Source organism: Telmatherina bonti (assembly GCF_933228915.1).
Source record: "Telmatherina bonti genome assembly, chromosome: 17".
In the NCBI taxonomy this organism is placed as follows: domain Eukaryota; kingdom Metazoa; phylum Chordata; class Actinopteri; order Atheriniformes; family Telmatherinidae; genus Telmatherina; species Telmatherina bonti.
The window spans coordinates 38,956,177-38,982,066 of NC_136615.1; the positions used below are offsets into that span (position 1 = coordinate 38,956,177).

The following is a 25,890-nucleotide window of genomic DNA, read 5'->3' on the forward strand; positions in this document are numbered from 1 at the left end:
TCCTCCAACAGGGACAGATAAACCATGTCCTTCAACAATGAAAGGTAGACCATGTCCTCCAACAGGGACACGTAAACCATGTCCTCCAACAGGGACAGAGAGACCATGTCGTCCAACAGGGACAGATAGACCATGTCCTCCTGCAAGGACAGTTACACCATGTCCTCCTGCAGGGACAGGTAGACCATGTCCTCTAACAGGGACAGATAGACCATGCCCTCCAACAGGGAGAGATAAACCATGTCCTGCAAAAGGGAAAGAGACGCAATGTCATCCTGCAAGGACAGGTACACCATGTCCACCAGCAGTGAAAGGTAGACCATGTCCTCCAACAGGGACAGATAGACCATGTCCTCCAACAGGGACAGATAGACCATGTCCTCCAAAAGGGACAGGTAGACCATGTCCTCCAAAAGGGACAGGTAGACCATGTCCTCCTACTAGGATAGGTAGACCATGTCCACCAGCAGGGACAGGTAGACCATGTCCTCTAACAGGGACAGATAGACCATGTCCTCCAACAGGGAGAGATAGACCATGCCCTCCAACAGGGAGAGATAAACCATGTCCTCCAAAAGGGACAGAGAGGCAATGTCATCCTGCAAGGACAGGTACACCATGTCCACCAGCAGTGAAAGGTAGACCATGTCCTCCAACAGGGACAGATAGACCATGTCCTCCAACAGGGACAGATAGACCATGTCCTCCAAAAGGGACAGGTAGACCATGTCCTGAAACAGGGACAGATAGACCATGTCCTCCAAGAAGGAAAGATAGACCATGTCCTCCAAGAAGGAAAGATAGACCATGTCCTTCAACAGGGAGAGATAGACCATTTCCTCCAAAAGGGACAGGTAGACCATGTCCTCCTACAAGCATAGGTAGACCATGTCCACGAGCAGGGACAGGTAGACCATGTCCGCCAGCAGGGACAGGTAGACCATGTCTTGCAAAAGGGACAGATAGACCATGTCCTCCAACAGGGACAGATACACCATGTCCTCCAACAGGGACAGATAGACCATGTCCTCCAAGAAGGACAGATAGACCATGTCCTCCAACAGGGAAAGATAGACCATGTCCTCCAACAAGGACAGGTACACCATGTCCTCCAACAGGGACAGGTAGACCATGTCCTCCAGCAGGGACAGATAGACCATGTCCTCCTGCAAGGACAGGTAGACCATGTCCTCCAACAGCGACAGGTAGACCATGTCCTCCAGCAGGGACAGGTAGATAATGTCCTCCTGCAAGGATAGGTAGACCATGTCCACCAGCAGGGACAGGTAGACCATGTCCTGCAAAAGGGACAGATAGACCATGTCCTCCAACAGGGACAGATAGACCATGTCCTCCAGCAGGGACAGGTAGACCATGTACTCCTACAAGGACAGGTACACCATGTCCTCCAACAGGGACAGGTAGACCATGTCCTCCAGCAGGGACAGTTAGACCATGTCCTCCTGCAAGGACAGGTAGACCATGTCCTCCAACAGGGAAAGGTAGACCATGTCCTCCAGCAGGGACAGGTAGACCATGTCCTCTAACAGGGACAGATAGACCATGTCCTCCAACAGGGAGAGATAGACCATGTCCTCCAACAGGGAGAGATAGACCATGTCCTCTAACAGGGAAAGATAGACCATGTCCTTCAACAGGGAAAGATAGACCAAGTCCTCCAACAAGGACAGGTACACCATGTCCTCCAACAGGGACAGGTAGACCATGTCCTCCAAAAGGGACAGGTAGACCATGTCCTCCTACAAGGATAGGTAGACCATGTCCACCAGCAGGGACAGGTAGACCATGTCCGCCAGCAGGGACAGGTAGACCATGTCTTGCAAAAGGGACAGATAGACCATGTCCTCCAACAGGGACAGATACACCATGTCCTCCAACAAGGACAGGTAGACCATGTCCTGAAACAGGGACAGATAGACCATGTCCTCCAAGAAGGACAGATAGACCATTTTGTCCAACAGGGAAAGATAGACCATGTCCTCCAACAAGGACAGGTACACCATGTCCTCCAACAGGGACAGGTAGACCATGTCCTCCAGCAGGGACAGATAGACCATGTCCTCCTGCAAGGACAGGTAGACCATGTCCTCCAACAGCGACAGGTAGACCATGTCCTCCAGCAGGGACAGGTAGATAATGTCCTCCTGCAAGGACAGGTAGACCATGTCCTCCTGCAAGGACCGGCAGACCATGTCCTCCAACAGGGACATGTAGACCATGACTTCCAAGAGGGACAGATAGACCATGTCCGCCATTAGGGACAGGAAAACCATGTCCTCCTGTGGGGACAGATAGACCATGTCCTCCTGCAGGGACAGATAGACCATGTCCTCCAGAAGGGACAGGTAGACCATGTCCACCAGCATTGAAAGGTAGACCATGTCCTCCAACAGGGACAGGTAGACCTTGTCCTCCTACAAGCATAGGTAGACCATGTCCACCAGCAGGGACAGGTAGACCATGTCCTCCAACAGGGACAGGTAGACCATGTCTTGCAAAAGGGACAGATAGACCATGTCCTCCAACAGGGACAGATAGACCATGTCCTGAATCAGGGACAGATAGACCATGTCCTCCAACAGGGACAGGTAGACCATGTCCTCCAGCAGGGACAGATAGACCATGTCCTCCTGAAAGGACAGGTAGACCATGTCCTCCAACAAGGATAGGTAGACCATGTCCACCAGCAGGGACAGGTAGACCATGTCCTGCAAAAGGGACAGATAGACCATGTCCTCCAACAGGGACAGATAGACCATGTCCTCCAACAGGGACAGATAAACCATGTCCTTCAACAATGAAAGGTAGACCATGTCCTCCAACAGGGACACGTAAACCATGTCCTCCAACAGGGACAGAGAGACCATGTCGTCCAACAGGGACAGATAGACCATGTCCTCCTGCAAGGACAGTTACACCATGTCCTCCTGCAGGGACAGGTAGACCATGTCCTCCAGCAGGGACAGGTAGATAATGTCCTCCTGTAAGGAAAGGTATACCTTGTCCTCCTACAAGGATAGGTAGACCATGTCCACCAGCAGGGACAGGTAGACCATGTCCTCTAACAGGGACAGATAGACCATGTCCTCCAACAGGGAGAGATAGACCATGTCCTCTAACAGGGAAAGATAGACCATGTCCTTCAACAGGGAAAGATAGACCATGTCCTCCAACAAGGACAGGTACACCATGTCCTCCAAATGGGACAGGTAGACCATGTCCTCCAAAAGGGACAGGTACACCATGTCCTCCTACAAGGATAGGTAGACCATGTCCACCAGCAGGGACAGGTAGACCATGTCTTGCAAAAGGGACAGATAGACCATGTCCTCCAACAGGGACAGATACACCATGTCCTCCAACAAGGACAGGTACACCATGTCCCGAAACAGGGACAGATAGACCATGTCCTCCAAGAAGGACAGATAGACCATGTCGTCCAACAGGGAAAGATAGACCATGTCCTCCAACAAGGACAGGTACACCATGTCCTCCAACAGGGACAGGTAGACCATGTCCTCCAGCAGGGACAGATAGACCATGTCGTCCTGCAAGGACAGGTAGACCATGTCCTCCAACAGCGACAGGTAGACCATGTCCTCCAGCAGGGACAGGTAGATAATGTCCTCCTGCAAGGATAGGTAGACCATGTCCACCAACAGGGACAGATAGACCATGTCCTCCTGCAAGGACAGGTAGACCATGTCCTCCTGCAAGGACCGGCAGACCATGTCCTCCAACAGGGACATGTAGACCATGACTTCCAAGAGGGACAGGTAGACCATGTCCGCCATTAGGGACAGGAAAACCATGTCCTCCTGTGGGGACAGATAGACCATGTCCTCCAGCAGGGACAGATAGACCATGTCCTCCAGAAGGGACAGGTAGACCATGTCCACCAGCAGTGAAAGGTAGACCATGTCCTCCAACAGGGACAGGTAGACCTTGTCCTCTACAAGCATAGGTAGACCATGTCCACCAGCAGGGACAGGTAGACCATGTCCTCCAACAGGGACAGATAGACCATGTCCTGAATCAGGGACAGATAGACCATGTCCTCCAACAGGGAAAGATAGACCATGTCCTCCAACAAAGACAGGTACACCATGTCCTCCAACAGGGACAGGTAGACCATGTCCTCCAGCAAGGAGAGATAGACCATGTCCTCCTGCAAGGACAGGTAGACCATGTCCTCCAACAGGGACAGGTAGACCATGTCCTCCAGCAGGGACAGGTAGATAATGTCCTCCTGTAAGGAAAGGTATACCTTGTCCTCCTACAAGGATAGGTAGACCATGTCCACCAGCAGGGACAGGTAGACCATGTCCTCCAACAGGGACAGGTAGACAATTTCTTACAAAAGGGACAGGTAGACCATGTCCTCCAGCAGGGACAGGTAGACCATGTCCTCTAGCAGGGACAGGTAGTCCATGTCCTCCAGCAGGGACAAGTAGACCATGTCATCCAACAGGGATAGGTACCCCATGTCCTTCTGCAAGGACAGATAGACCATGTCCTCCTGCAAGGACAAGTAGACCACGTCCTCCTCCAAGGACAGGCAGACCACGTCCTCCAGCAGGGACAGGTAGACCATGTCCTCCAACAGGGACAAGTAGACCATGTCCTCCAACAGGGACAGATAGACCATGTCCTCCAACAGGGACAGATAGACCATGTCCTCCAACAGGGAGAGATAGACCATGTCCTCCAACAGGGACATGTAGACCATGACTTCCAAGAGGGACAGGTAGACCATGTCCGCCATTAGGGACAGGAAAACCATGTCCTCCTGTGGGGACAGATAGACCATGTCCTCCAGCAGGGACAGATAGACCATGTCCTCCAGAAGGGACAGGTAGACCATGTCCACCAGCAGTGAAAGGTAGACCATGTCCTCCAACAGGGACAGGTAGACCTTGTCCTCTACAAGCATAGGTAGACCATGTCCACCAGCAGGGACAGGTAGACCATGTCCTCCAACAGGGACAGGTAGACCATGTCTTGCAAAAGGGACAGATAGACCATGTCCTGAATCAGGGACAGATAGACCATGTCCTCCAACAGGGAAAGATAGACCATGTCCTCCAACAAAGACAGGTACACCATGTCCTCCAACAGGGACAGGTAGACCATGTCCTCCAGCAGGGACAGATAGACCATGTCCTCCTGCAAGGACAGGTAGACCATGTCCTCAAACAAGGACAGGTAGACCATGTCCTCCAGCAGGGACAGGTAGATAATGTCCTCCTGTAAGGAAAGGTATACCTTGTCCTCCTACAAGGATAGGTAGACCATGTCCACCAGCAGGGACAGGTAGACCATGTCCTCCAACAGGGACAGGTAGACAATTTCTTGCAAAAGGGACAGGTAGACCATGTCCTCCAGCAGGGACAGGTAGACCATGTCCTCTAGCAGGGACAGGTAGTCCATGTCCTCCAGCAGGGACAAGTAGACCATGTCATCCAACAGGGATAGGTACCCCATGTCCTTCTGCAAGGACAGATAGACCATGTCCTCCAGCAGGGACAGGTAGACCATGTCCTCCAACAGGGACAAGTAGACCATGTCCTCCAACAGGGACAGATAGACCATGTCCTCCAACAGGGACAGATAGACCATGTCCTCCAACAGGGACAGATAAACCATGTCCTCCAAAAGGGACAGAGAGGCAATGTCCTCCTGCAAGGACAGGTACACCATGTCCACCAGCAGTGAAAGGTAGACCATGTCCTCCAACAGGGACAGATAGACCATGTCCTCCAAAAGGGACAGGTAGACCATGTCCTCCAAAAGGGACAGGTAGACCATGTCCTCCTACTAGGATAGGTAGACCATGTCCACCAGCAGGGACAGGTAGACCATGTCCGCCAGCAGGGACAGGTAGACCATGTCTTGCAAAAGGGACAGATAGACCATGTCCTCCAACAAGGACAGATAGACCATGTCCTCCAACAGGGATAGATAAACCATGTCCTTCAACAAGGACAGGTAGACCATGTCCTGAAACAGGGACAGGTAGACCATGTCCTCCTACTAGGATAGGTAGACCATGTCCACCAGCAGGGACAGGTAGACCATGTCCGCCAGCAGGGACAGGTAGACCATGTCTTGCAAAAGGGACAGATAGACCATGTCCTCCAACAGGGACAGATAGACCATGTCCTCCAACAGGGACAGATAAACCATGTCCTTCAACAAGGACAGGTAGACCATGTCCTGAAACAGGGACAGATAGACCATGTCCTCCAAGAAGGAAAGATAGACCATGTCCTTCAACAGCGAAAGATAGACCATGTCCTCCAACAAGGACAGGTACACCATGTCCTCCAACAGGGACAGGTAGACCATGTCCTCCAGCAGGGACAGGTAGATAATGTCCTCCTGTAAGGAAAGGTATACCTTGTCCTCCTACAAGGATAGGTAGACCATGTCCACCAGCAGGGACAGGTAGACCATGTCCGCCAGCAGGGACAGGTAGACCATGTCTTGCAAAAGGGACAGATAGACCATGTCCTCCAACAGGGACAGATAGACCATGTCCTCCAACAGGGACAGATAAACCATGTCCTTCAACAGGGACAGATAGACCATGTCCTCTAACAGGGAAAGATAGACCATGTCCTCTAACAGGGACAGATAGACCATGTCCTCCAACAGGGAGAGATAGACCATGTCCTCCAACAGGGACATGTAGACCATGACTTCCAAGAGGGACAGGTAGACCATGTCCGCCATTAGGGACAGGAAAACCATGTCCTCCTGTGGGGACAGATAGACCATGTCCTCCAGCAGAGACAGATAGACCATGTCCTCCAGAAGGGACAGGTAGACCATGTCCACCAGCAGTGAAAGGTAGACCATGTCCTCCAACAGGGACAGGTAGACCTTGTCCTCTACAAGCATAGGTAGACCATGTCCACCAGCAGGGACAGGTAGACCATGTCCTCCAACAGGGACAGGTAGACCATGTCTTGCAAAAGGGACAGATAGACCATGTCCTGAATCAGGGACAGATAGACCATGTCCTCCAACAGGGAAAGATAGACCATGTCCTCCAACAAAGACAGGTACACCATGTCCTCCAACAGGGACAGGTAGACCATGTCCTCCAGCAGGGACAGATAGACCATGTCCTCCTGCAAGGACAGGTAGACCATGTCCTCCAACAAGGACAGGTAGACCATGTCCTCCAGCAGGGACAGGTAGATAATGTCCTCCTGTAAGGAAAGGTATACCTTGTCCTCCTACAAGGATAGGTAGACCATGTCCACCAGCAGGGACAGGTAGACCATGTCCTCCAACAGGGACAGGTAGACAATTTCTTGCAAAAGGGACAGGTAGACCATGTCCTCCAGCAGGGACAGGTAGACCATGTCCTCTAGCAGGGACAGGTAGTCCATGTCCTCCAGCAGGGACAAGTAGACCATGTCATCCAACAGGGATAGGTACCCCATGTCCTTCTGCAAGGACAGATAGACCATGTCCTCCAGCAGGGACAGGTAGACCATGTCCTCCAACAGGGACAAGTAGACCATGTCCTCCAACAGGGACAGATAGACCATGTCCTCCAACAGGGACAGATAGACCATGTCCTCCAACAGGGACAGATAAACCATGTCCTCCAAAAGGGACAGAGAGGCAATGTCCTCCTGCAAGGACAGGTACACCATGTCCACCAGCAGTGAAAGGTAGACCATGTCCTCCAACAGGGACAGATAGACCATGTCCTCCAACAGGGACAGATAGACCATGTCCTCCAAAAGGGACAGGTAGACCATGTCCTCCAAAAGGGACAGGTAGACCATGTCCTCCTACTAGGATAGGTAGACCATGTCCACCAGCAGGGACAGGTAGACCATGTCCGCCAGCAGGGACAGGTAGACCATGTCTTGCAAAAGGGACAGATAGACCATGTCCTCCAACAAGGACAGATAGACCATGTCCTCCAACAGGGATAGATAAACCATGTCCTTCAACAAGGACAGGTAGACCATGTCCTGAAACAGGGACAGGTAGACCATGTCCTCCTACTAGGATAGGTAGACCATGTCCACCAGCAGGGACAGGTAGACCATGTCCGCCAGCAGGGACAGGTAGACCATGTCTTGCAAAAGGGACAGATAGACCATGTCCTCCAACAGGGACAGATAGACCATGTCCTCCAACAGGGACAGATAAACCATGTCCTTCAACAAGGACAGGTAGACCATGTCCTGAAACAGGGACAGATAGACCATGTCCTCCAAGAAAGAAAGATAGACCATGTCCTTCAACAGCGAAAGATAGACCATGTCCTCCAACAAGGACAGGTACACCATGTCCTCCAACAGGGACAGGTAGACCATGTCCTCCAGCAGGGACAGTTAGACCATGTCCTCCAGCAGGGACAGGTAGATAATGTCCTCCTGTAAGGAAAGGTATACCTTGTCCTCCTACAAGGATAGGTAGACCATGTCCACCAGCAGGGACAGGTAGACCATGTCCGCCAGCAGGGACAGGTAGACCATGTCTTGCAAAAGGGACAGATAGACCATGTCCTCCAACAGGGACAGATAGACCATGTCCTCCAACAGGGACAGATAAACCATGTCCTTCAACAGGGACAGATAGACCATGTCCTCTAAAAGGGAAAGATAGACCATGTCCTCTAACAGGGACAGATAGACCATGTCCTCCAACAGGGAGAGATAGACCATTTCCTCCAAAAGGGACAGAGAGGCAATGTCCTCCTGCAAGGACAGGTACACCATGTCTACCAGCAGTGAAAGGTAGACCATGTCCTCCAACAGGGACAGGTAGACCATGTCCTCCAAAAGGGACAGGTAGATAATGTCCTCCAAAAGGGACAGGTAGACCATGTCCTCCTACAAGGATAGGTAGACCATGTCCACATGCAGGGACAGGTAGACCATGTCCGCCAGCAGGGACAGGTAGACCATGTCTTGCAAAAGGGACAGATAGGCCATGTCCTCCAACAGGGACAGGTAGACCATGTCCTCCAACAAGGACAGGTAGACCATGTCCTGAAACAGGGACAGATAGACCATGTCCTCCAAGAAGGACAGATAGACCATGTCCTCCAACAGGGAAAGATAGACCATGTCCTCCAACAAGGACAGGTACACCATGTCCTCCAACAGGGACAGGTAGACCATGTCCTGAAACAGGGACAGATAGACCATGTCCTCCAAGAAGGACAGATAGACCATGTCCTCCAACAGGGAAAGATAGACCATGTCCTCCAACAAGGACAGGTACACCATGTCCTCCAACAGGGGCAGGTAGACCATGTCCTCCAGCAGGGACAGATAGACCATGTCCTCCTGCAAGGACAGGTAGACCATGTCCTCCAACAGCGACAGGTAGACCATGTCCACCAGCAGGGACAGGTAGACCATGTCCTGCAAAAGGGACAGATAGACCATGTCCTCCAACAGGGACAGATAGACCATGTCCTCCAGCAGGGACAGGTAGACCATGTCCTCCTACAAGGATAGGTAGACCATGTCCACCAGCAGGGACAGGTAGACCATGTCCTGCAAAAGGGACAGATAGACCATGTCCTCCAACAGGGACAGATAGACCATGTCCTCCAGCAGGGACAGGTAGACCATGTCCACCAGCAGGGACAGGTAGACCATGTCCTCCAGCAGGGACAGATAAACCAAGTCCTCCAAGAAGGACAGGTAGACCATGTCCTCCAGAAGGGACAGGTAGACCATGTCCTCCAACAGGGACAGATAGACCATGTCCTCCAACAGGGAAAGGTAGAGCATGTCCTCCAACAGGGATAGATAGACCATGTCGTCCAGCAGGGACAGGTAGACCCTGTCTTCCAGAAGGGACAGGTAGACCATGTCCTCCAACAGGGACAGGTAGAGCATGTCCTCATACAGGGACAGATAAACCATGTCCAACAAGGACAGGTAGACCATGTCCTGAAACAGGGACAGATAGACCATGTCCTCCAAGAAGGACAGATAGACCATGTCCTCCAACAGGGAAAGGTAGACCATGTCCTCCAAAAGGGACAGGTAGACCATGTCCTCCTACAAGGATAGGTAGACCATGTCCACCAGCAGGGACAGGTAGACCATGTCCTCCAACAAGGAAAGGTAGACCATGTCCTCCAAAAGGGACAGGTAGACCATGTCCTCCTACAAGGATAGGTAGACCATGTCCACCAGCAGGGACAGGTAGACCATGTCCACCAGCAGGGACAGGCAGACCATGTCTTGCAAAAGGGACAGATAGACCATGTCCTCCAACAGGGACAGATAGACCATGTCCTCCAAGAAGGACAAATAGACCATGTCCTCCAACAGGGAAAGATAGACCATGTCCTCCAACAAGGACAGGTACACCATGTCCTCTAGCAGGGACAGGTAGTCCATGTCCTCTAGCAGGGACAGGTAGTCCATGTCCTCCTGCAAGGAGCGGTAGACCATGTCCTCCAACAATGACAGGTAGACCATGTCCTCCATCAGGGACAGAAAGACCATGTACTCCTACAGGGACAGATAGACCATGTCCTCCAACAGGGAAAGGTAGACCATGTCCTCCAAAAGGGACAGGTAGACCATGTCCTCCTACAAGGATAGGTAGACCATGTCCACCAGCAGGGACAGGTAGACCATGTCCTCCAACAAGGAAAGGTAGACCATGTCCTCCAAAAGGGACAGGTAGACCATGTCCTCCTACAAGGATAGGTAGACCATGTCCACCAGCAGGGACAGGTAGACCATGTCCACCAGCAGGGACAGGCAGACCATGTCTTGCAAAAGGGACAGATAGACCATGTCCTCCAACAGGGACAGATAGACCATGTCCTCCAAGAAGGACAAATAGACCATGTCCTCCAACAGGGAAAGATAGACCATGTCCTCCAACAAGGACAGGTACACCATGTCCTCTAGCAGGGACAGGTAGTCCATGTCCTCTAGCAGGGACAGGTAGTCCATGTCCTCCTGCAAGGAGCGGTAGACCATGTCCTCCAACAATGACAGGTAGACCATGTCCTCCATCAGGGACAGAAAGACCATGTACTCCTACAGGGACAGGTAGACCATGTCCTCCAGCAGGGATAGGTAGTCCATGTCCTCCAGCAGGGATAGGTAGACCATGTCCTCCTGCAAGGAGCGGTAGACCATGTCCTCCATCAATGACAGGTAGACCATGTCCTCCATCAGGGACAGAAAGACCATGTACTCCTACAGGGACAGGTAGACCATGTCCTCCAGCAGGGACAGGTAGACCATGTCCTCCTACAAGGATAGGTAGACCATGTCCACCAGCAGGGACAGGTAGACCATGTCCTGCAAAAGGGACAGATAGACCATGTCCTCCAACAGGGACAGATAGACCATGTCCTCCAGCAGGGACAGGTAGACCATGTCCACCAGCAGGGACAGGTAGACCATGTCCTCCAGCAGGGACAGATAAACCAAGTCCTCCAAGAAGGACAGGTAGACCATGTCCTCCAACAGGGACAGATAGACCATGTCCTCCAACAGGGAAAGGTAGAGCATGTCCTCCAACAGGGATAGATAGACCATGTCGTCCAGCAGGGACAGGTAGACCCTGTCTTCCAGAAGGGACAGGTAGACCATGTCCTCCAACAGGGACAGGTAGAGCATGTCATCATACAGGGACAGATAAACCATGTCCAACAAGGACAGGTAGACCATGTCCTGAAACAGGGACAGATAGACCATGTCCTCCAAGAAGGACAGATAGACCATGTCCTCCAACAGGGAAAGGTAGACCATGTCCTCCAAAAGGGACAGGTAGACCATGTCCTCCTACAAGGATAGGTAGACCATGTCCACCAGCAGGGACAGGTAGACCATGTCCTCCAACAAGGAAAGGTAGACCATGTCCTCCAAAAGGGACAGGTAGACCATGTCCTCCTACAAGGATAGGTAGACCATGTCCACCAGCAGGGACAGGTAGACCATGTCCACCAGCAGGGACAGGTAGACCATGTCCACCAGCAGGGACAGGCAGACCATGTCTTGCAAAAGGGAAAGATAGACCATGTCCTCCAACAGGGACAGATAGACCATGTCCTCCAAGAAGGACAGATAGACCATGTCCTCCAACAGGGAAAGATAGACCATGTCCTCCAACAAGGACAGGTACACCATGTCCTCCAACAGGGACAGGTAGACCATGTCTTCCAGCAGGGACAGGTAGATAATGTCCTCCTGCAAGGAAAGGTAGACCATGTCCACAAGCAGGGACAGGTAGACCATGTCCTGCAAAAGGGACAGGTAGACCATGTCCTCCAGCAGGGACAGGTAGACCATGTCCTCTAGCAGGGACAGGTAGTCCATGTCCTCCAGCAGGGACAAGTAGACCATGTCATCCAACAGGGATAGGTACCCCATGTCCTTCTGCAAGGACAGATAGACCATGTCCTCCTGCAAGGACAAGTAGACCATGTCCTCCTCCAAGGACAGGCAGACCACGTCCTCCAGCAGGGACAGGTAGACCATGTCCTCCAACAGGGACAAGTAGACCATGTCCTCCAACAGGGATAGGTACCCCATGTCCTTCTGCAAGGACAGGTAGACCATGTCCTCCTGCAAGGACAAGTAGACCACGTCCTCCTCCAAGGACAGGCAGACCACGTCCTCCAGCAGGGACAGGTAGACCATGTCCTCCAACAGGGACAGATAGACCATGTCCTCCAAAAGGGACAGGTAGACCATGTCCTCCTGCAAGGACAGGTAGACCATGTCCACCAGCAGTGAAAGGTAGACCATGTCCTCCAAAAGGGACAGGTAGACCATGTCCTCCTGCAAGGACAGGTACACCATGTCCACCAGCAGTGAAAGGTAGACCATGTCCTCCAAAAGGGACAGGTAGACCATGTCCTCCTGCAAGGACAGGTAGACCATGTCCTCCAGCAGGGACAGGTAGACCAGGTCCTCCAACAGGGACAGGTACACCATGTCCACCAGCAGTGAAAGGTAGACCATGTCCTCCAAAAGGGACAGATAGACCATGTCCACAGCTATGATGCTAGAATAAATGTGTGTTTATTCCCCACAGAGCACAGCAGGACCAATCATTTCATAGTTGAGCTTAAGCACGCAGTTACATAGTGCAGTCTCTTACCGATGACACCCCGGTCAGAGTAGCTCCAACTCGCCTGGGCGTCCGTACGTAACCCGCAGCTGACTCTGCCGGGGGAAAAATCTTCTCCTTTTTAAACTCTGTTCGTGGGAGGAAGGAGAGCTTCTCAGGCAACAGCCGCTCTTTTCCCATGCCGGTTTTGAAAAACGTGCTCCTTTCCCATGCCGGGCTTCCAAAACATTTTGGAAACCCGGATGGCTACTCCCCGGTGGAGGGTAGATAGGTATAATTCAGCGGCATGAAAAAACCAGCGGCCGCCACTTCCCAGTGTGTCCCTAAGCATAAACATAAAACAAGGTGCATAAGCACACGAACGGTTAAAATACAAGCAGCAGAATTCAGGGTCGAGTCAAGACACCAGTATTTCTAAGCATTTTCTTTACAGCTTGGTATTGATGGACATCGGTGCAGGATCCTTCCAAATTGTCCACAGATGATGACACCGAACTATTTAAGTACAATCAGCACCGTCAGGGCAGTTGTGTCTGATGGTGACACAGACCTCCTCCGGCTATGGGTCGACAGCCATAGAGTAGCAGACCGGTTTAACCTGGGACCAGTTCGGTAACGTGACCGGTTTAACCTGGGACCAGTTCGGTAACGTGACCGGTTTAAACCAGGACCAGTTTGGTAACGTGGCCGGTTTAACCCGGGATCAGGTCGGTAACGTGACCGGTTTAACCGGGACCAGGTCGGTAACGTGGCCGGTTTAAACCGGGATCAGGTCAGAAACGTGACCGGTTTAACCCGGGACCAGGTCGGTAACGTGACCGGTTTAACCCGGGATCAGGTCGGTAACGTGGCCGGTTTAACCGGGACCAGGTCGGTAACGTGACCGGTTTAACCCGGGACCAGGTCGGTAACGTGACCGGTTTAACCCGGGACCAGGTCGGTAACGTGGCCGGTTTAAACCGGGACCAGGTCGGTAACGTGGCCGGTTTAACCCGGGATCAGGTCGGTAACGTGACCGGTTTAACCGGGACCAGGTCGGTAACGTGGCCGGTTTAAACCGGGATCAGGTCAGAAACGTGACCGGTTTAACCCGGGACCAGGTCGGTAACGTGACCGGTTTAACCCGGGATCAGGTCGGTAACGTGGCCGGTTTAACCGGGACCAGGTCGGTAACGTGACCGGTTTAACCCGGGACGAGGTCGGTAACGTGACCGGTTTAACCCGGGATCAGGTCGGTAACGTGGCCGGTTTAACCGGGACCAGTTCGGTAACGTGACCGGTTTAAACCGGGACCAGTTCGGTAACGTGACCGGTTTAAACCGGGACCAGTTCGGTAACGTGGCCGGTTTAACCCGGGATCAGGTCGGTAACGTGACCGGTTTAACCGGGACCAGGTCGGTAACGTGGCCGGTTTAACCCGGGATCAGGTCGGTAACGTGACCGGTTTAACCGGGACCAGGTCGGTAACGTGACCGGTTTAACCTGGGACCAGGTCGGTAACGTGGCCGGTTTAAACCGGGATCAGGTCGGTAACGTGACCGGTTTAACCGGACCAGGTCGGTAACGTGACCGGTTTAACCCGGGACCAGGTCGGTAACGTGACCGGTTTAACCCGGGACCAGGTCGGTAACGTGGCCGGTTTAACCGGGACCAGGTCGGTAACGTGACCGGTTTAAACCGGGACCAGGTCGGTAACGTGACCGGTTTAACCCGGGACCAGGTCGGTAACGTGGCCGGTTTAACCCGGGACCAGGTCGGTAACGTGACCGGTTTAAACCGGGACCAGGTCGGTAACGTGACCGGTTTAAACCGGGATCAGGTCGGTAACGTGACCGGTTTAAACCGGGATCAGGTCGGTAACGTGACCGGTTTAACCGGGACCAGGTCGGTAACGTGACCGGTTTAAACCGGGATCAGGTCGGTAACGTGACCGGTTTAAACCGGGATCAGGTCGGTAACGTGACCGGTTTAACCGGGACCAGGTCGGTAACGTGGCCGGTTTAAACCGGGATCAGGTCGGTAACGTGACCGGTTTAAACCGGGACCAGGTCGGTAACGTGGCCGGTTTAACCCGGGACCAGGTCGGTAACGTGACCGGTTTAACCCGGGATCAGGTCGGTAACGTGACCGGTTTAACCGGGACCAGGTCGGTAACGTGGCCGGTTTAACCCGGGACCAGGTCGGTAACGTGGCCGGTTTAACCGGGACCAGGTCGGTAACGTGGCCGGTTTAACCGGGACCAGGTCGGTAACGTGGCCGGTTTAACCGGGACCAGGTCGGTAACGTGGCCGGTTTAACCCGGGATCAGGTCGGTAACGTGGCCGGTTTAACCGGGACCAGGTCGGTAACGTGACCGGTTTAACCGGGACCAGGTCGGTAACGTGACCGGTTTAACCCGGGACCAGGTCGGTAACGTGGCCGGTTTAACCGGGACCAGGTCGGTAACGTGGCCGGTTTAACCGGGACCAGGTCGGTAACGTGACCGGTTTAACCGGGACCAGGTCGGTAACGTGGCCGGTTTAACCGGGACCAGGTCGGTAACGTGGCCGGTTTAACCGGGACCAGGTCGGTAACGTGGCCGGTTTAACCGGGACCAGGTCGGTAACGTGGCCGGTTTAACCGGGACCAGGTCGGTAACGTGGCCGGTTTAACCGGGACCAGGTCGGTAACGTGGCCGGTTTAACCCGGGACCAGGTCGGTAACGTGACCGGTTTAACCGGGACCAGGTCGGTAACGTGGCCGGTTTAACCGGGACCAGGTCGGTAACGTGGCCGGTTTAACCCGGGACCAGGTCGGTAACGTGACCGGTTTAAACCGGGATCAGGTCGGTAACGTGGCCGGTTTAACCGGGACCAGGTCGGTAACGTGGCCGGTTTAACCCGGGACCAGGTCGGTAACGTGACCGGTTTAACCGGGACCAGGTCGGTAACGTGACCGGTTTAACCGGGACCAGGTCGGTAACGTGACCGGTTTAACCGGGACCAGGTCGGTAACGTGACCGGTTTAACCCGGGATCAGGTCGGTAACGTGACCGGTTTAACCGGGACCAGGTCGGTAACGTGGCCGGTTTAACCGGGACCAGGTCGGTAACGTGACCGGTTTAACCCGGGATCAGGTCGGTAACGTGGCCGGTTTAACCGGGACCAGGTCGGTAACGTGACCGGTTTAACCGGGACCAGGTCGGTAACGTGACCGGTTTAACCGGGACCAGGCGGTAACGTGACCGGTTTAACCGGGACCAGGTCGGTAACGTGGCCGGTTTAACCGGGACCAGGTCGGTAACGTGACCGGTTTAACCGGGACCAGGTCGGTAACGTGACCGGTTTAACCGGGACCAGGTCGGTAACGTGGCCAGTTTAACCGGGACCAGGTCGGTAACGTGGCCGGTTTAACCGGGACCAGGTCGGTAACGTGGCCGGTTTAACCGGGACCAGGTCGGTAACGTGACCGGTTTAACCGGGACCAGGTCGGTAACGTGACCGGTTTAAACCGGGACCAGGTCGGTAACGTGACCGGTTTAACCGGGACCAGGTCGGTAACGTGGCCGGTTTAACCGGGACCAGGTCGGTAACGTGACCGGTTTAAACCGGGACCAGGTCGGTAACGTGACCGGTTTAACCGGGACCAGGTCGGTAACGTGGCCGGTTTAACCGGGACCAGGTCGGTAACGTGGCCGGTTTAACCCGGGACCAGGTCGGTAACGTGACCGGTTTAACCGGGACCAGGTCGGTAACGTGACCGGTTTAACCGGGACCAGGTCGGTAACGTGGCCGGTTTAACCGGGACCAGGTCGGTAACGTGGCCGGTTTAAACCGGGACCAGGTCGGTAACGTGGCCGGTTTAACCCGGGACCAGGTCGGTAACGTGACCGGTTTAACCGGGACCAGGTCGGTAACGTGGCCGGTTTAACCGGGACCAGGTCGGTAACGTGGCCGGTTTAACCCGGGACCAGGTCGGTAACGTGACCGGTTTAACCGGGACCAGGTCGGTAACGTGACCGGTTTAACCGGGACCAGGCGGTAACGTGACCGGTTTAACCGGGACCAGGTCGGTAACGTGGCCGGTTTAACCGGGACCAGGTCGGTAACGTGGCCGGTTTAACCGGGACCAGGTCGGTAACGTGGCCGGTTTAACCGGGACCAGGTCGGTAACGTGGCCGGTTTAAACCGGGACCAGGTCGGTAACGTGACCGGTTTAACCGGGACCAGGTCGGTAACGTGACCGGTTTAACCCGGGACCAGGTCGGTAACGTGGCCGGTTTAACCGGGACCAGGTCGGTAACGTGGCCGGTTTAACCCGGGACCAGGTCGGTAACGTGACCGGTTTAACCGGGACCAGGTCGGTAACGTGGCCGGTTTAACCGGGACCAGGTCGGTAACGTGGCCGGTTTAACCGGGACCAGGTCGGTAACGTGGCCGGTTTAACCGGGACCAGGTCGGTAACGTGGCCGGTTTAACCGGGACCAGGTCGGTAACGTGGCCGGTTTAACCGGGACCAGGTCGGTAACGTGGCCGGTTTAACCGGGACCAGGTCGGTAACGTGACCGGTTTAACCGGGACCAGGTCGGTAACGTGACCGGTTGTAGATTTTACAATCAGCTCAGATTGAGATGATAAAACGTCTCAGTTTTAATATGAAACATATTTATTTTAACTTGGAATAAGTTATGACTTGATCAGACTTTATGTTTTTCTTTTTATGATAGAAACCTGGGTTTGGGTATGGACTAATAAATGAGGACAACATGAAGACTTCCTGGTTCAGTGGCGAGACATTTATTGTAGACAAAAGTCACCATTACATGAAATGTTTAACTTGTCAGGCAAAATGCTGTAAAAACACACAAACTGCTTTAGTTGACTTGATCTACTTGCTGATTTAAGTCTAATAATGCTAATGGTACTAAAGGTAGTATTTAACTGTTTATTTTGGATACTTGGAACATAGAAATGTATTTTTATGCCATTTATAGTAAAGTAAGGAATGGTTTTGTGAGAAAAGGTAAGAATCTCACTTTAACCTGCAGATGGATGAAAAATTCATCTTTACAAACATGAGAAATTTCTTTTTTAAGGCAAATCAGGGTGAATTAAAGTTGATGGGACAGAAAGGATCAACGGGTCTTTTCAGCAGCTTTATGAAGCTAGGTGGAGCAAAGTGAAGGATTTCAACACAACAGTGTTTCACATCAAAGACTAGAGTAAAATCCCACATCTTTCAGCGCCGACGGCAACGCAACAAGCCCGAGGTCTGGAACAGAGCCGAATCTTCTCCTCTGCACTGACCTGGCGGGAAGTCAGACGCCAGCATCAGGAGGGGGGGTGGACTCCATCGCCGACGCCGGCTGCAGTGGGGGGGTCGGCAGGCGGGGTGGTGGATCCCTCAACTTTTGAGGCCCCACACAAAGTCTCTTTTAGGTCTAGAAAGGTCTGGACATGGTTCTGCTTGCTTTCAGAGCGGTGGGTCCAGTGCAGCATGCTGGTGACCTGCAGAGACAGAGGGTAGTGGGGGGTCCGTGCGCACCCCGACTGGTCCAGAGGGTTCAGGTCGCCCCCTGAAGAACTGACTGGAGAGGAGGACTTCCTGGAGGACTCGTACTCTGGGTCAACTGTTTCCATTTTGATATGAGTGGTTCTGGACTTGATCCGGAGCTTGTGGGGCAAAGCCGAGGAGGCGGCGTCGGGCACTTTGTGTGTGGAGACAATGACGCTCTGGGGGTCGGCTACAGACGGAATTAACCCTTTGGGGACCTGCTGCTCATCCTCGCCGTCCGATGACTTGCTGACGGCGCCGTCTTCGGAGGTTCTGGGCGAATTGCTGGAGGAGCAGGTGATCCGCATGAAGGAGGCGGGCTGGGAGTAGGCGTCAGGCAGGTGCCTGGTCATGCAGGTCCTATAAAGTTCGTATGGACTGTTGCCCCTCTCTGCTGGTTCCTGCTTCACATCAGCCATCTTGCAGATGGCGAAACTCCCCAAAGGCGTCTCAGGAAGGAGAGGTGAGTGTTTGATGACGGATATGCAGCTACTGCGCAGCGGAAGGGGCTCCCGACTGCTGTGAGGAGACAGAAAGTCCCGCTGGCTGCTGGCAGACGATGAGCTGGACAGCTTCTGGACCTCCTGAGTGTACGCTGCTGAGCTCACCAGGCCGAACTTCCGCTTCAGAGACAACAGCTCGGCCCTCAGAGAGGCGTTCTCTTCGCCCAGAGCCATCAACTTGTTCTCCAGCACCATGTCGTTTCTCCGCCGCTTCTCCCTGGACCGCTTGGCTGCCTCATTGTTTTTACGTCGTCTTTCCCAGTAGATGGTGTCCTTCTTGTCGTCCGGGATGAACTCCCTCTTCCTGCGACACATGGCTTTAGCCTTGAAGGGAACTGAAGAGATGTTGTGGCCCATCAGGTCCGGGTTGGCGCCTTGCAGCGCCACGGCCAGCAGCAGAGCATCGTCTCCGCTGTAGGACTCGCCAGAGTCCGTCTCCTGCTTGATGGATTGCATATTATGGACGTTTGCTGCAGTCAGCCAGGACCCGGGTCTCTAACTGTTACCCATCCTGCTGGCGGTCCAAGGCAGCGCTCACGCTGGACGATGGAATCTGGAAGGACAACAGGAGAGCCTTCAGCTGCGCTCTTATCAGACATGTAACAAACCAAGCAGGACAGGTCCAGCAGGAGACAAACTGGATCACAGAAACCAGTCAGAACTGGTCTGCAGGAGACAAACTGGATCACAGAAACCAGTCAGAACTGGTCAGCAGGAGACAAACTGGATCACAGAAACCAGTCAGAACTGGTCTGCAGGAGACAAACTGGATCACAGAAACCAGTCAGAACTGGTCTGCAGGAGACAAACTGGATCACAGAAACCAGTCAGAACTGGTCTGCAGGAGACAAACTGGATCACAGAAACCAGTCAGAACTGGTCTGCAGGAGAACTGAGAGGAAAGAGTCTGTCTGGGTTCAAAGATCCGTTAAACAAAACAGCAGAGAAAGGAATCTCCAGAGTGGGACCCGGATCCCAGTCCCGACTGCGCGGAAACGTCCCGTCTGCGGGGAAACGTCACGTCTGCGCGGAAACGGCCCGTCTGCGCGGAAACGTCACGTCTGCGCGGAAACGTCACGACTGCGCAGAAACGTCCCGACTGCGCGGAAACGTCCCGACTGCGGGGAAACGTCACGTCTGCGCGGAAACGGCCCGTCTGCGCGGAAACGTCACGTCTGCGCGGAAACGTCACGTCTGCGCGGAAACGTCACGACTGCGCAGAAACGTCCCGACTGCGCGGAAACGTCCCGACTGCGCGGAAACGTCACGTCTGCGCGGAAACGTCCCGACTGCGCGGAAACGTCCCGACTGCGCGGAAACGTCACGTCTGCGCGGAAACGGCCCGACTGCGCGGAAACGGCCCGACTGCGCGGAAACGTCCCGACTGCGCGGAAACGTCCCGACTGCGGGGAAACGTCACGTCTGCGCGGAAACGGCCCGTCTGCGCGGAAACGTCACGTCTGCGCGGAAACGTCACGTCTGCGCGGAAACGTCACGACTGCGCAGAAACGTCCCGACTGCGCGGAAACGTCCCGACTGCGCGGAAACGTCACGTCTGCGGGGAAACGTCCCGACTGCGCGGAAACGTCCCGACTGCGCGGAAACGTCACGTCTGCGCGGAAACGGCCCGACTGCGGGGAAACGTCCCGTCTGCGCGGAAACGTCCCGACTGCGGGGAAACGTCCCGTCTGCGCGGAAACGGCCCGTCTGCGCGGAAACGTCACGTCTGCGCGGAAACGGCCCGACTGCGGGGAAACGTCCCGTCTGCGCGGAAACGGCCCGTCTGCGCGGAAACGTCACGTCTGCGCGGAAACGTCACGACTGCGCGGAAACGTCCCGACTGCGCGGAAACGTCACGTCTGCGGGGAAACGTCCCGACTGCGCGGAAACGTCCCGACTGCGCGGAAACGTCACGTCTGCGCGGAAACGGCCCGACTGCGGGGAAACGTCCCGTCTGCGCGGAAACGTCCCGACTGCGGGGAAACGTCCCGTCTGCGCGGAAACGGCCCGTCTGCGCGGAAACGTCACGTCTGCGCGGAAACGGCCCGACTGCGGGGAAACGTCCCGTCTGCGCGGAAACGTCCCGACTGCGCGGAAACGGCCCGTCTGCGCGGAAACGTCCCGTCTGCGCGGAAACGTCCCGACTGCGCGGAAACGGCCCGTCTGCGCGGAAACGTCCCGACTGCGCGGAAACGGCCCGACTGCGGGGAAACGTCCCGTCTGCGCGGAAACGTCCCGACTGCGGGGAAACGTCCCGTCTGCGCGGAAACGTCCCGACTGCGGGGAAACGTCCCGTCTGCGCGGAAACGTCCCGACTGCGCGGAAACGTCCCGACTGCGGGGAAACGGCCCGTCTGCGCGGAAACGTCCCGACTGCGGGGAAACGTCCCGTCTGCGCGGAAACGTCCCGACTGCGCGGAAACGTCCCGACTGCGGGGAAACGGCCCGTCTGCGCGGAAACGTCCCGACTGCGCGGAAACGTCCCGACTGCGCGGAAACGTCCCGTCTGCGCGGAAACGTCCCGACTGCGGGGAAACGTCCCGACTGCGCGGAAACGTCCCGACTGCGCGGAAACGTCCCGTCTGCAGGCTGACTGGGATCAAACGGTTCAGCTTCTACGTGGTTCGTATTAAAAAGGAGAAAAACACGTTTTGCTCCACGGCTTCGATTGTTTTGTCTTCCACCTTTTAATGATCTTTTTCTCCAAGACTGATCTAAATTCAGCCAGACATCGGGCTGCACAGGGGCAGAGTGGCTACTCGCGGTGGGAAAATCCAATAAAGAAAATTAAAAATCAGGATTTTTTTGTTTCACAATTTTAAAATACATTTTTTTTGTTAATTTTTTTATTTTAAATAACTAAAAATAAACCATTATGATTTTTTTTCCCATTTTTATTGATGGTTTTAGTGTCTTCATGGGCATGGTAGCAGCAGCACGACGGGCTGGTTAGCAGGTTTTCTTTCCTAACTGAAATCAAGAAAAAAAGTTTTGTACAGTTTTTTGTTTGTAGTCTGCAAAAACCAGTAATATCAGGAATTGGGAGAATCGCCATTAAAATCGAATCGGCAGCCAAAATAAATCAAATCGAATTGAATGGGGACGAAAGCAAATGGTCGCAGCCCCAGAGGTTTCCCTGCGGTTACCTGTCCAGGTGCCGCGCTGGGATCGACCCGGCGGAATGAATGGATCAGGAGGTGTTTGATCCCACAGGAACCTTCAGAGGAGAAGAGGGAGGACTTCATCACACCGTCTCCTCTCCGGCCCTGAAGCCGGACCTGCAGGACCAGCAGGTAGATGTGATGTCACTTACGGGGACCTGGTCGCGTGGACCAACCGGCCGAGTTTTGATTACATGGAGACTAAATGTGAACCTGAGCGGGATAAAAATAGGCGCTAAGTTTGGCGCAGGGTGACAGGCCGGCTGTGCGCGTGCAGGGTCGGCCGTCATCACGTCCTGCTGCCCCACATTCCTTCATTGTGTCCCCATTACACAATAACCCCCCCCCCCCCCCCCCCCCCCCCCCCATCCCGCAGCGCAGCCTGCCGACATTATGCAACATTTGCCGATGTGGCACCAACGGTGGTGGTTGGGGGGGGGGGGTGTCCCTATTACACAATAACCCCCCCCCATCCCAAGTCATCCCAACTTCCCCAACATCATGATCCGCCCCGAACCCCGCTTCCAGGGCTACCAGGGACCAGGACCAGGAACAGGACCTGGGCCAGGACCAGGACCAGGACCAGGACCAGGGCTGGAACCGGCACCAGGACCTGGGCCAGGATCAGGACCAGGAACAGGGCTGGAACCGGGACCAGGACCTGGGCCAGGACCGGGACCGGGACCAGGACCAGGAACAGGGCTGGAACCGGGACCAGGACCTGGGCCAGGACCGGGACCGGGACCAGGACCAGGACCAGGAACAGGGCTGGAACCGGGACCAGGACCTGGGCCAGGACCGGGACCAGGACCAGGACCAGGAACAGGGCTGGAACCGGGACCAGGACCTGGGCCAGGATCAGGACCAGGACTCGCCCACATCCAGAGGCGACCAGCCACATGACAGTGAAATGTGAGACCGGGGCGTTCACAAACACACCATCTGCAGAGGATCGGAGTCAAACTGAACCTTTCCTACCGGCTGCTCGGTGGTTCGGTCCGGGGCTCCCACGCGTGTCCAAATCAGAGAGCTCGCGCAGGTTTTAAATCCGATTCAAAAGAAATAAAACTTCCAAACTAGCCCTCTTCTTCCTGGGCTTTTTCCTCTCAAGGTGGTCAGTGACTCATAGATCTGTGTTAGTAGGTCACTGATTAAGTGTATTGGCAGCGTGGATTGAGTGACAGCTGCCTCAGCCAATAGGAGCGCAATATTTTCTGACTTCAACCAATCACCGCTGACCTCAGCAGGAAGCTCAACTCTTATTGAACATGATGTCACGCAGAGTACATAAGGAGTCTTTTTCTCTCCGACATCACAAAGCCCCGCGATGTTTGGCATTTAAAGAAGAGATCATCTGCAGCTCCCAGCTCGCCGTAAAAAAGTGGAATAAAAGATGTGAAGCTGTGTGGCATGACTCTATTCTTTCATTTGTTTATTGCTAGATGCACCCTGGAACCTTTTATATGCAGTCTGTGGCTGGACCTGACGGGGGGGGGGGTCAGAAAATACAAAAGGCTTAGAAAGTGCGGAGGGGGCCACATGTAGGCATTTTACCTGATGATCATTAACATGTAGAAAACACCTTGTTAGCAAAGCTAAACTTAATTGTAGACCTAGATATGTGTAGACCTGCTTTATGGCTCCGATCGGTCTCTAGAAGCTGTCTGGACCACAGTCCCTAAAGCTCTCAGATCAGGGACCTTATGGCCCTCCGTGTGAAGGATTCACCTGCCATATGCACACTCTCACACTGGTGGATCTATGAATCCACTTTTGGCTTGTTTCCCTTGTCATTATATTTAATCTACCTGTCGTTTCCCTGTTTTGTCCTCTAAGCTTCATATTTATTTTTATACTGTTTCTTTATGTCATTTTTGAGTGTTAAAATGATAGCTGGAATTCAGATGCTGCTGTTTTGGTCAGGCTCCCCTAAAGATATGTTTTGTCATCTAAATGGCAATTACCTGTTACAATAAAGGTTAATAATATAAATGTAAAAATCACGGTGACTATATGAGTGTGTGGCAGTGAATAAGGATATGTGTCTGCAAGCACAAACAATAAGGACTAAGTTGTACAAACTGAGCTAAAATCCACATTAAACAATTTCTTGTTTTAATCATAAAAGAAATTCTCAAAACTTAATTATATTTTTCATTGAACAAATTGGGGAAAAAGTCAAAAGTGGTTTGATAATAAACCAGCAGCGCTGATGCCCCTCAGTGAAAACATGAACATTCATTGATCCATCATCCTAACCACTGAGTCCGATGAAGGGTGGCGGGGAAGCTGGAGCCTATCCCAGCAGTCTGTGGGCGAAAGGCGGGAACACCCCGGTCAGCTCGCCAGTCCTTCACAGAAAACATGAACATGAAACATTACGTATCTCTGACTATGCAAACATCATACAGACCTGCCCGGAACATCCTGGTTCACATGTGAAGATGTGTGTGGACCTCAGTTCTCCCTCAGCCAGGTAGCCACACATTACAGGATGATCTCCTGCAGAGACTTTGTTCCCTCTGCTGCCCTCTGGGGGTCCTGCAGATCTTTATAACATGAATATTTGAAGGGCTGCACATGACTACATCCAGTTTTATCCCTCTGCTGTTTAAGAAGTTGTGTAATAACTTCATCCTGTCGACCTGTGAAATATAAGGTCATGTGTGCTAGCTGCTAATTAAATTGCAAAAAAGTGACATTGAAATAAAATGAAGATTTTATTTCTGCAGTGAGCAGGAGATAAACAACATATCAGATGATGAAACTGAAGGATGGAAATGAATCAGAATCAGCAACACATCTGTAAAACGTTGGAACAGGAGCCTGGAAAGTAACTGGTACAAACCAGTAACAACTGGACAAGCATTTGACAAGTAATTAGATCAATTGTCAACAGATCAGACTGGTTTAACTGGGAACAGGCCGGAAATGTGACCATCCATCCACTGCAGGGATGAGGATGAACAGGATCTCGTTCCTCGGGTTCTCTGGAGGTTCTGTTGATCATGAGATGTAGAGAAAACAGAGTTAGGTTCCACACAGCTCCTTACTTCCTGTTCTGCTACAGACATAAAGCTGCATTTATGTGGACCATGTACATTAGAAAGCAACATTACAACACGTTGAACCATAATTTCAGAGAAAGTTGACTCTATATTAATTCCTAGTAGAAGATAAAGGACTTTTTATCTTGTGATGGAAAATATGAATGTGATACAGCAACACGTGTAAAAAGTTGTCATTTCAGAGAGTCACTCAGATGAAAAGATCTGAGACAAACTAGATGTGAAAATGAGAAAAAACCTTTAAAGATCCACTGTCTATGGTGACCAGCAGGGGTCCAGTCCAGTCCTGGAGATCTCCCATCCTGCAACCTTTAGATGCAACCCCTGTCCAGCCCAGCTGAGTCAAACAACTGAACTCCTCTTCTGCATGTCTTCCAGCTCTGCAGAGGCTGCTAACGAGACACTTACCTGATTCAGGTGTGTTGGAGAAGGGTTGCACCTAAAAACAGCAGGATGGTAGATCTCCAGGACCGGACTTGGGCACCCCTGGTGTCGAGTATCATCCACTGATCCA

The 25,890-nt window shown here is 53.3% G+C and overlaps 1 protein-coding gene across 1 annotated transcript; it reads right to left on the bottom strand.

Annotated features, from left to right (window-relative positions):
- Nucleotides 1–17,884: 17,884 nt before the first annotated feature.
- Nucleotides 17,885–23,677, bottom strand: nfil3 (nuclear factor, interleukin 3 regulated). The gene is made up of 2 exons (XM_079257127.1): nt 23,287–23,677; nt 17,885–19,701 (listed from the first exon to the last, which is right to left on the bottom strand). The coding sequence occupies exon 2, from the start codon at nt 19,602–19,604 to the stop codon at nt 18,423–18,425; it is 1,182 nt and encodes a 393-aa protein (XP_079113253.1). The 5' UTR covers nt 19,605–19,701; nt 23,287–23,677; the 3' UTR covers nt 17,885–18,422.
- Between the last annotated feature and the right edge of the window lie 2,213 nt (nt 23,678–25,890).

Coding starts and splice junctions, on each gene's coding strand:
- nfil3 (XM_079257127.1), bottom strand. CDS start 19,604: ATGCAATCCATCAAGCAGGAGACGGACTCTGGCGAGTCCTACAGCGGA.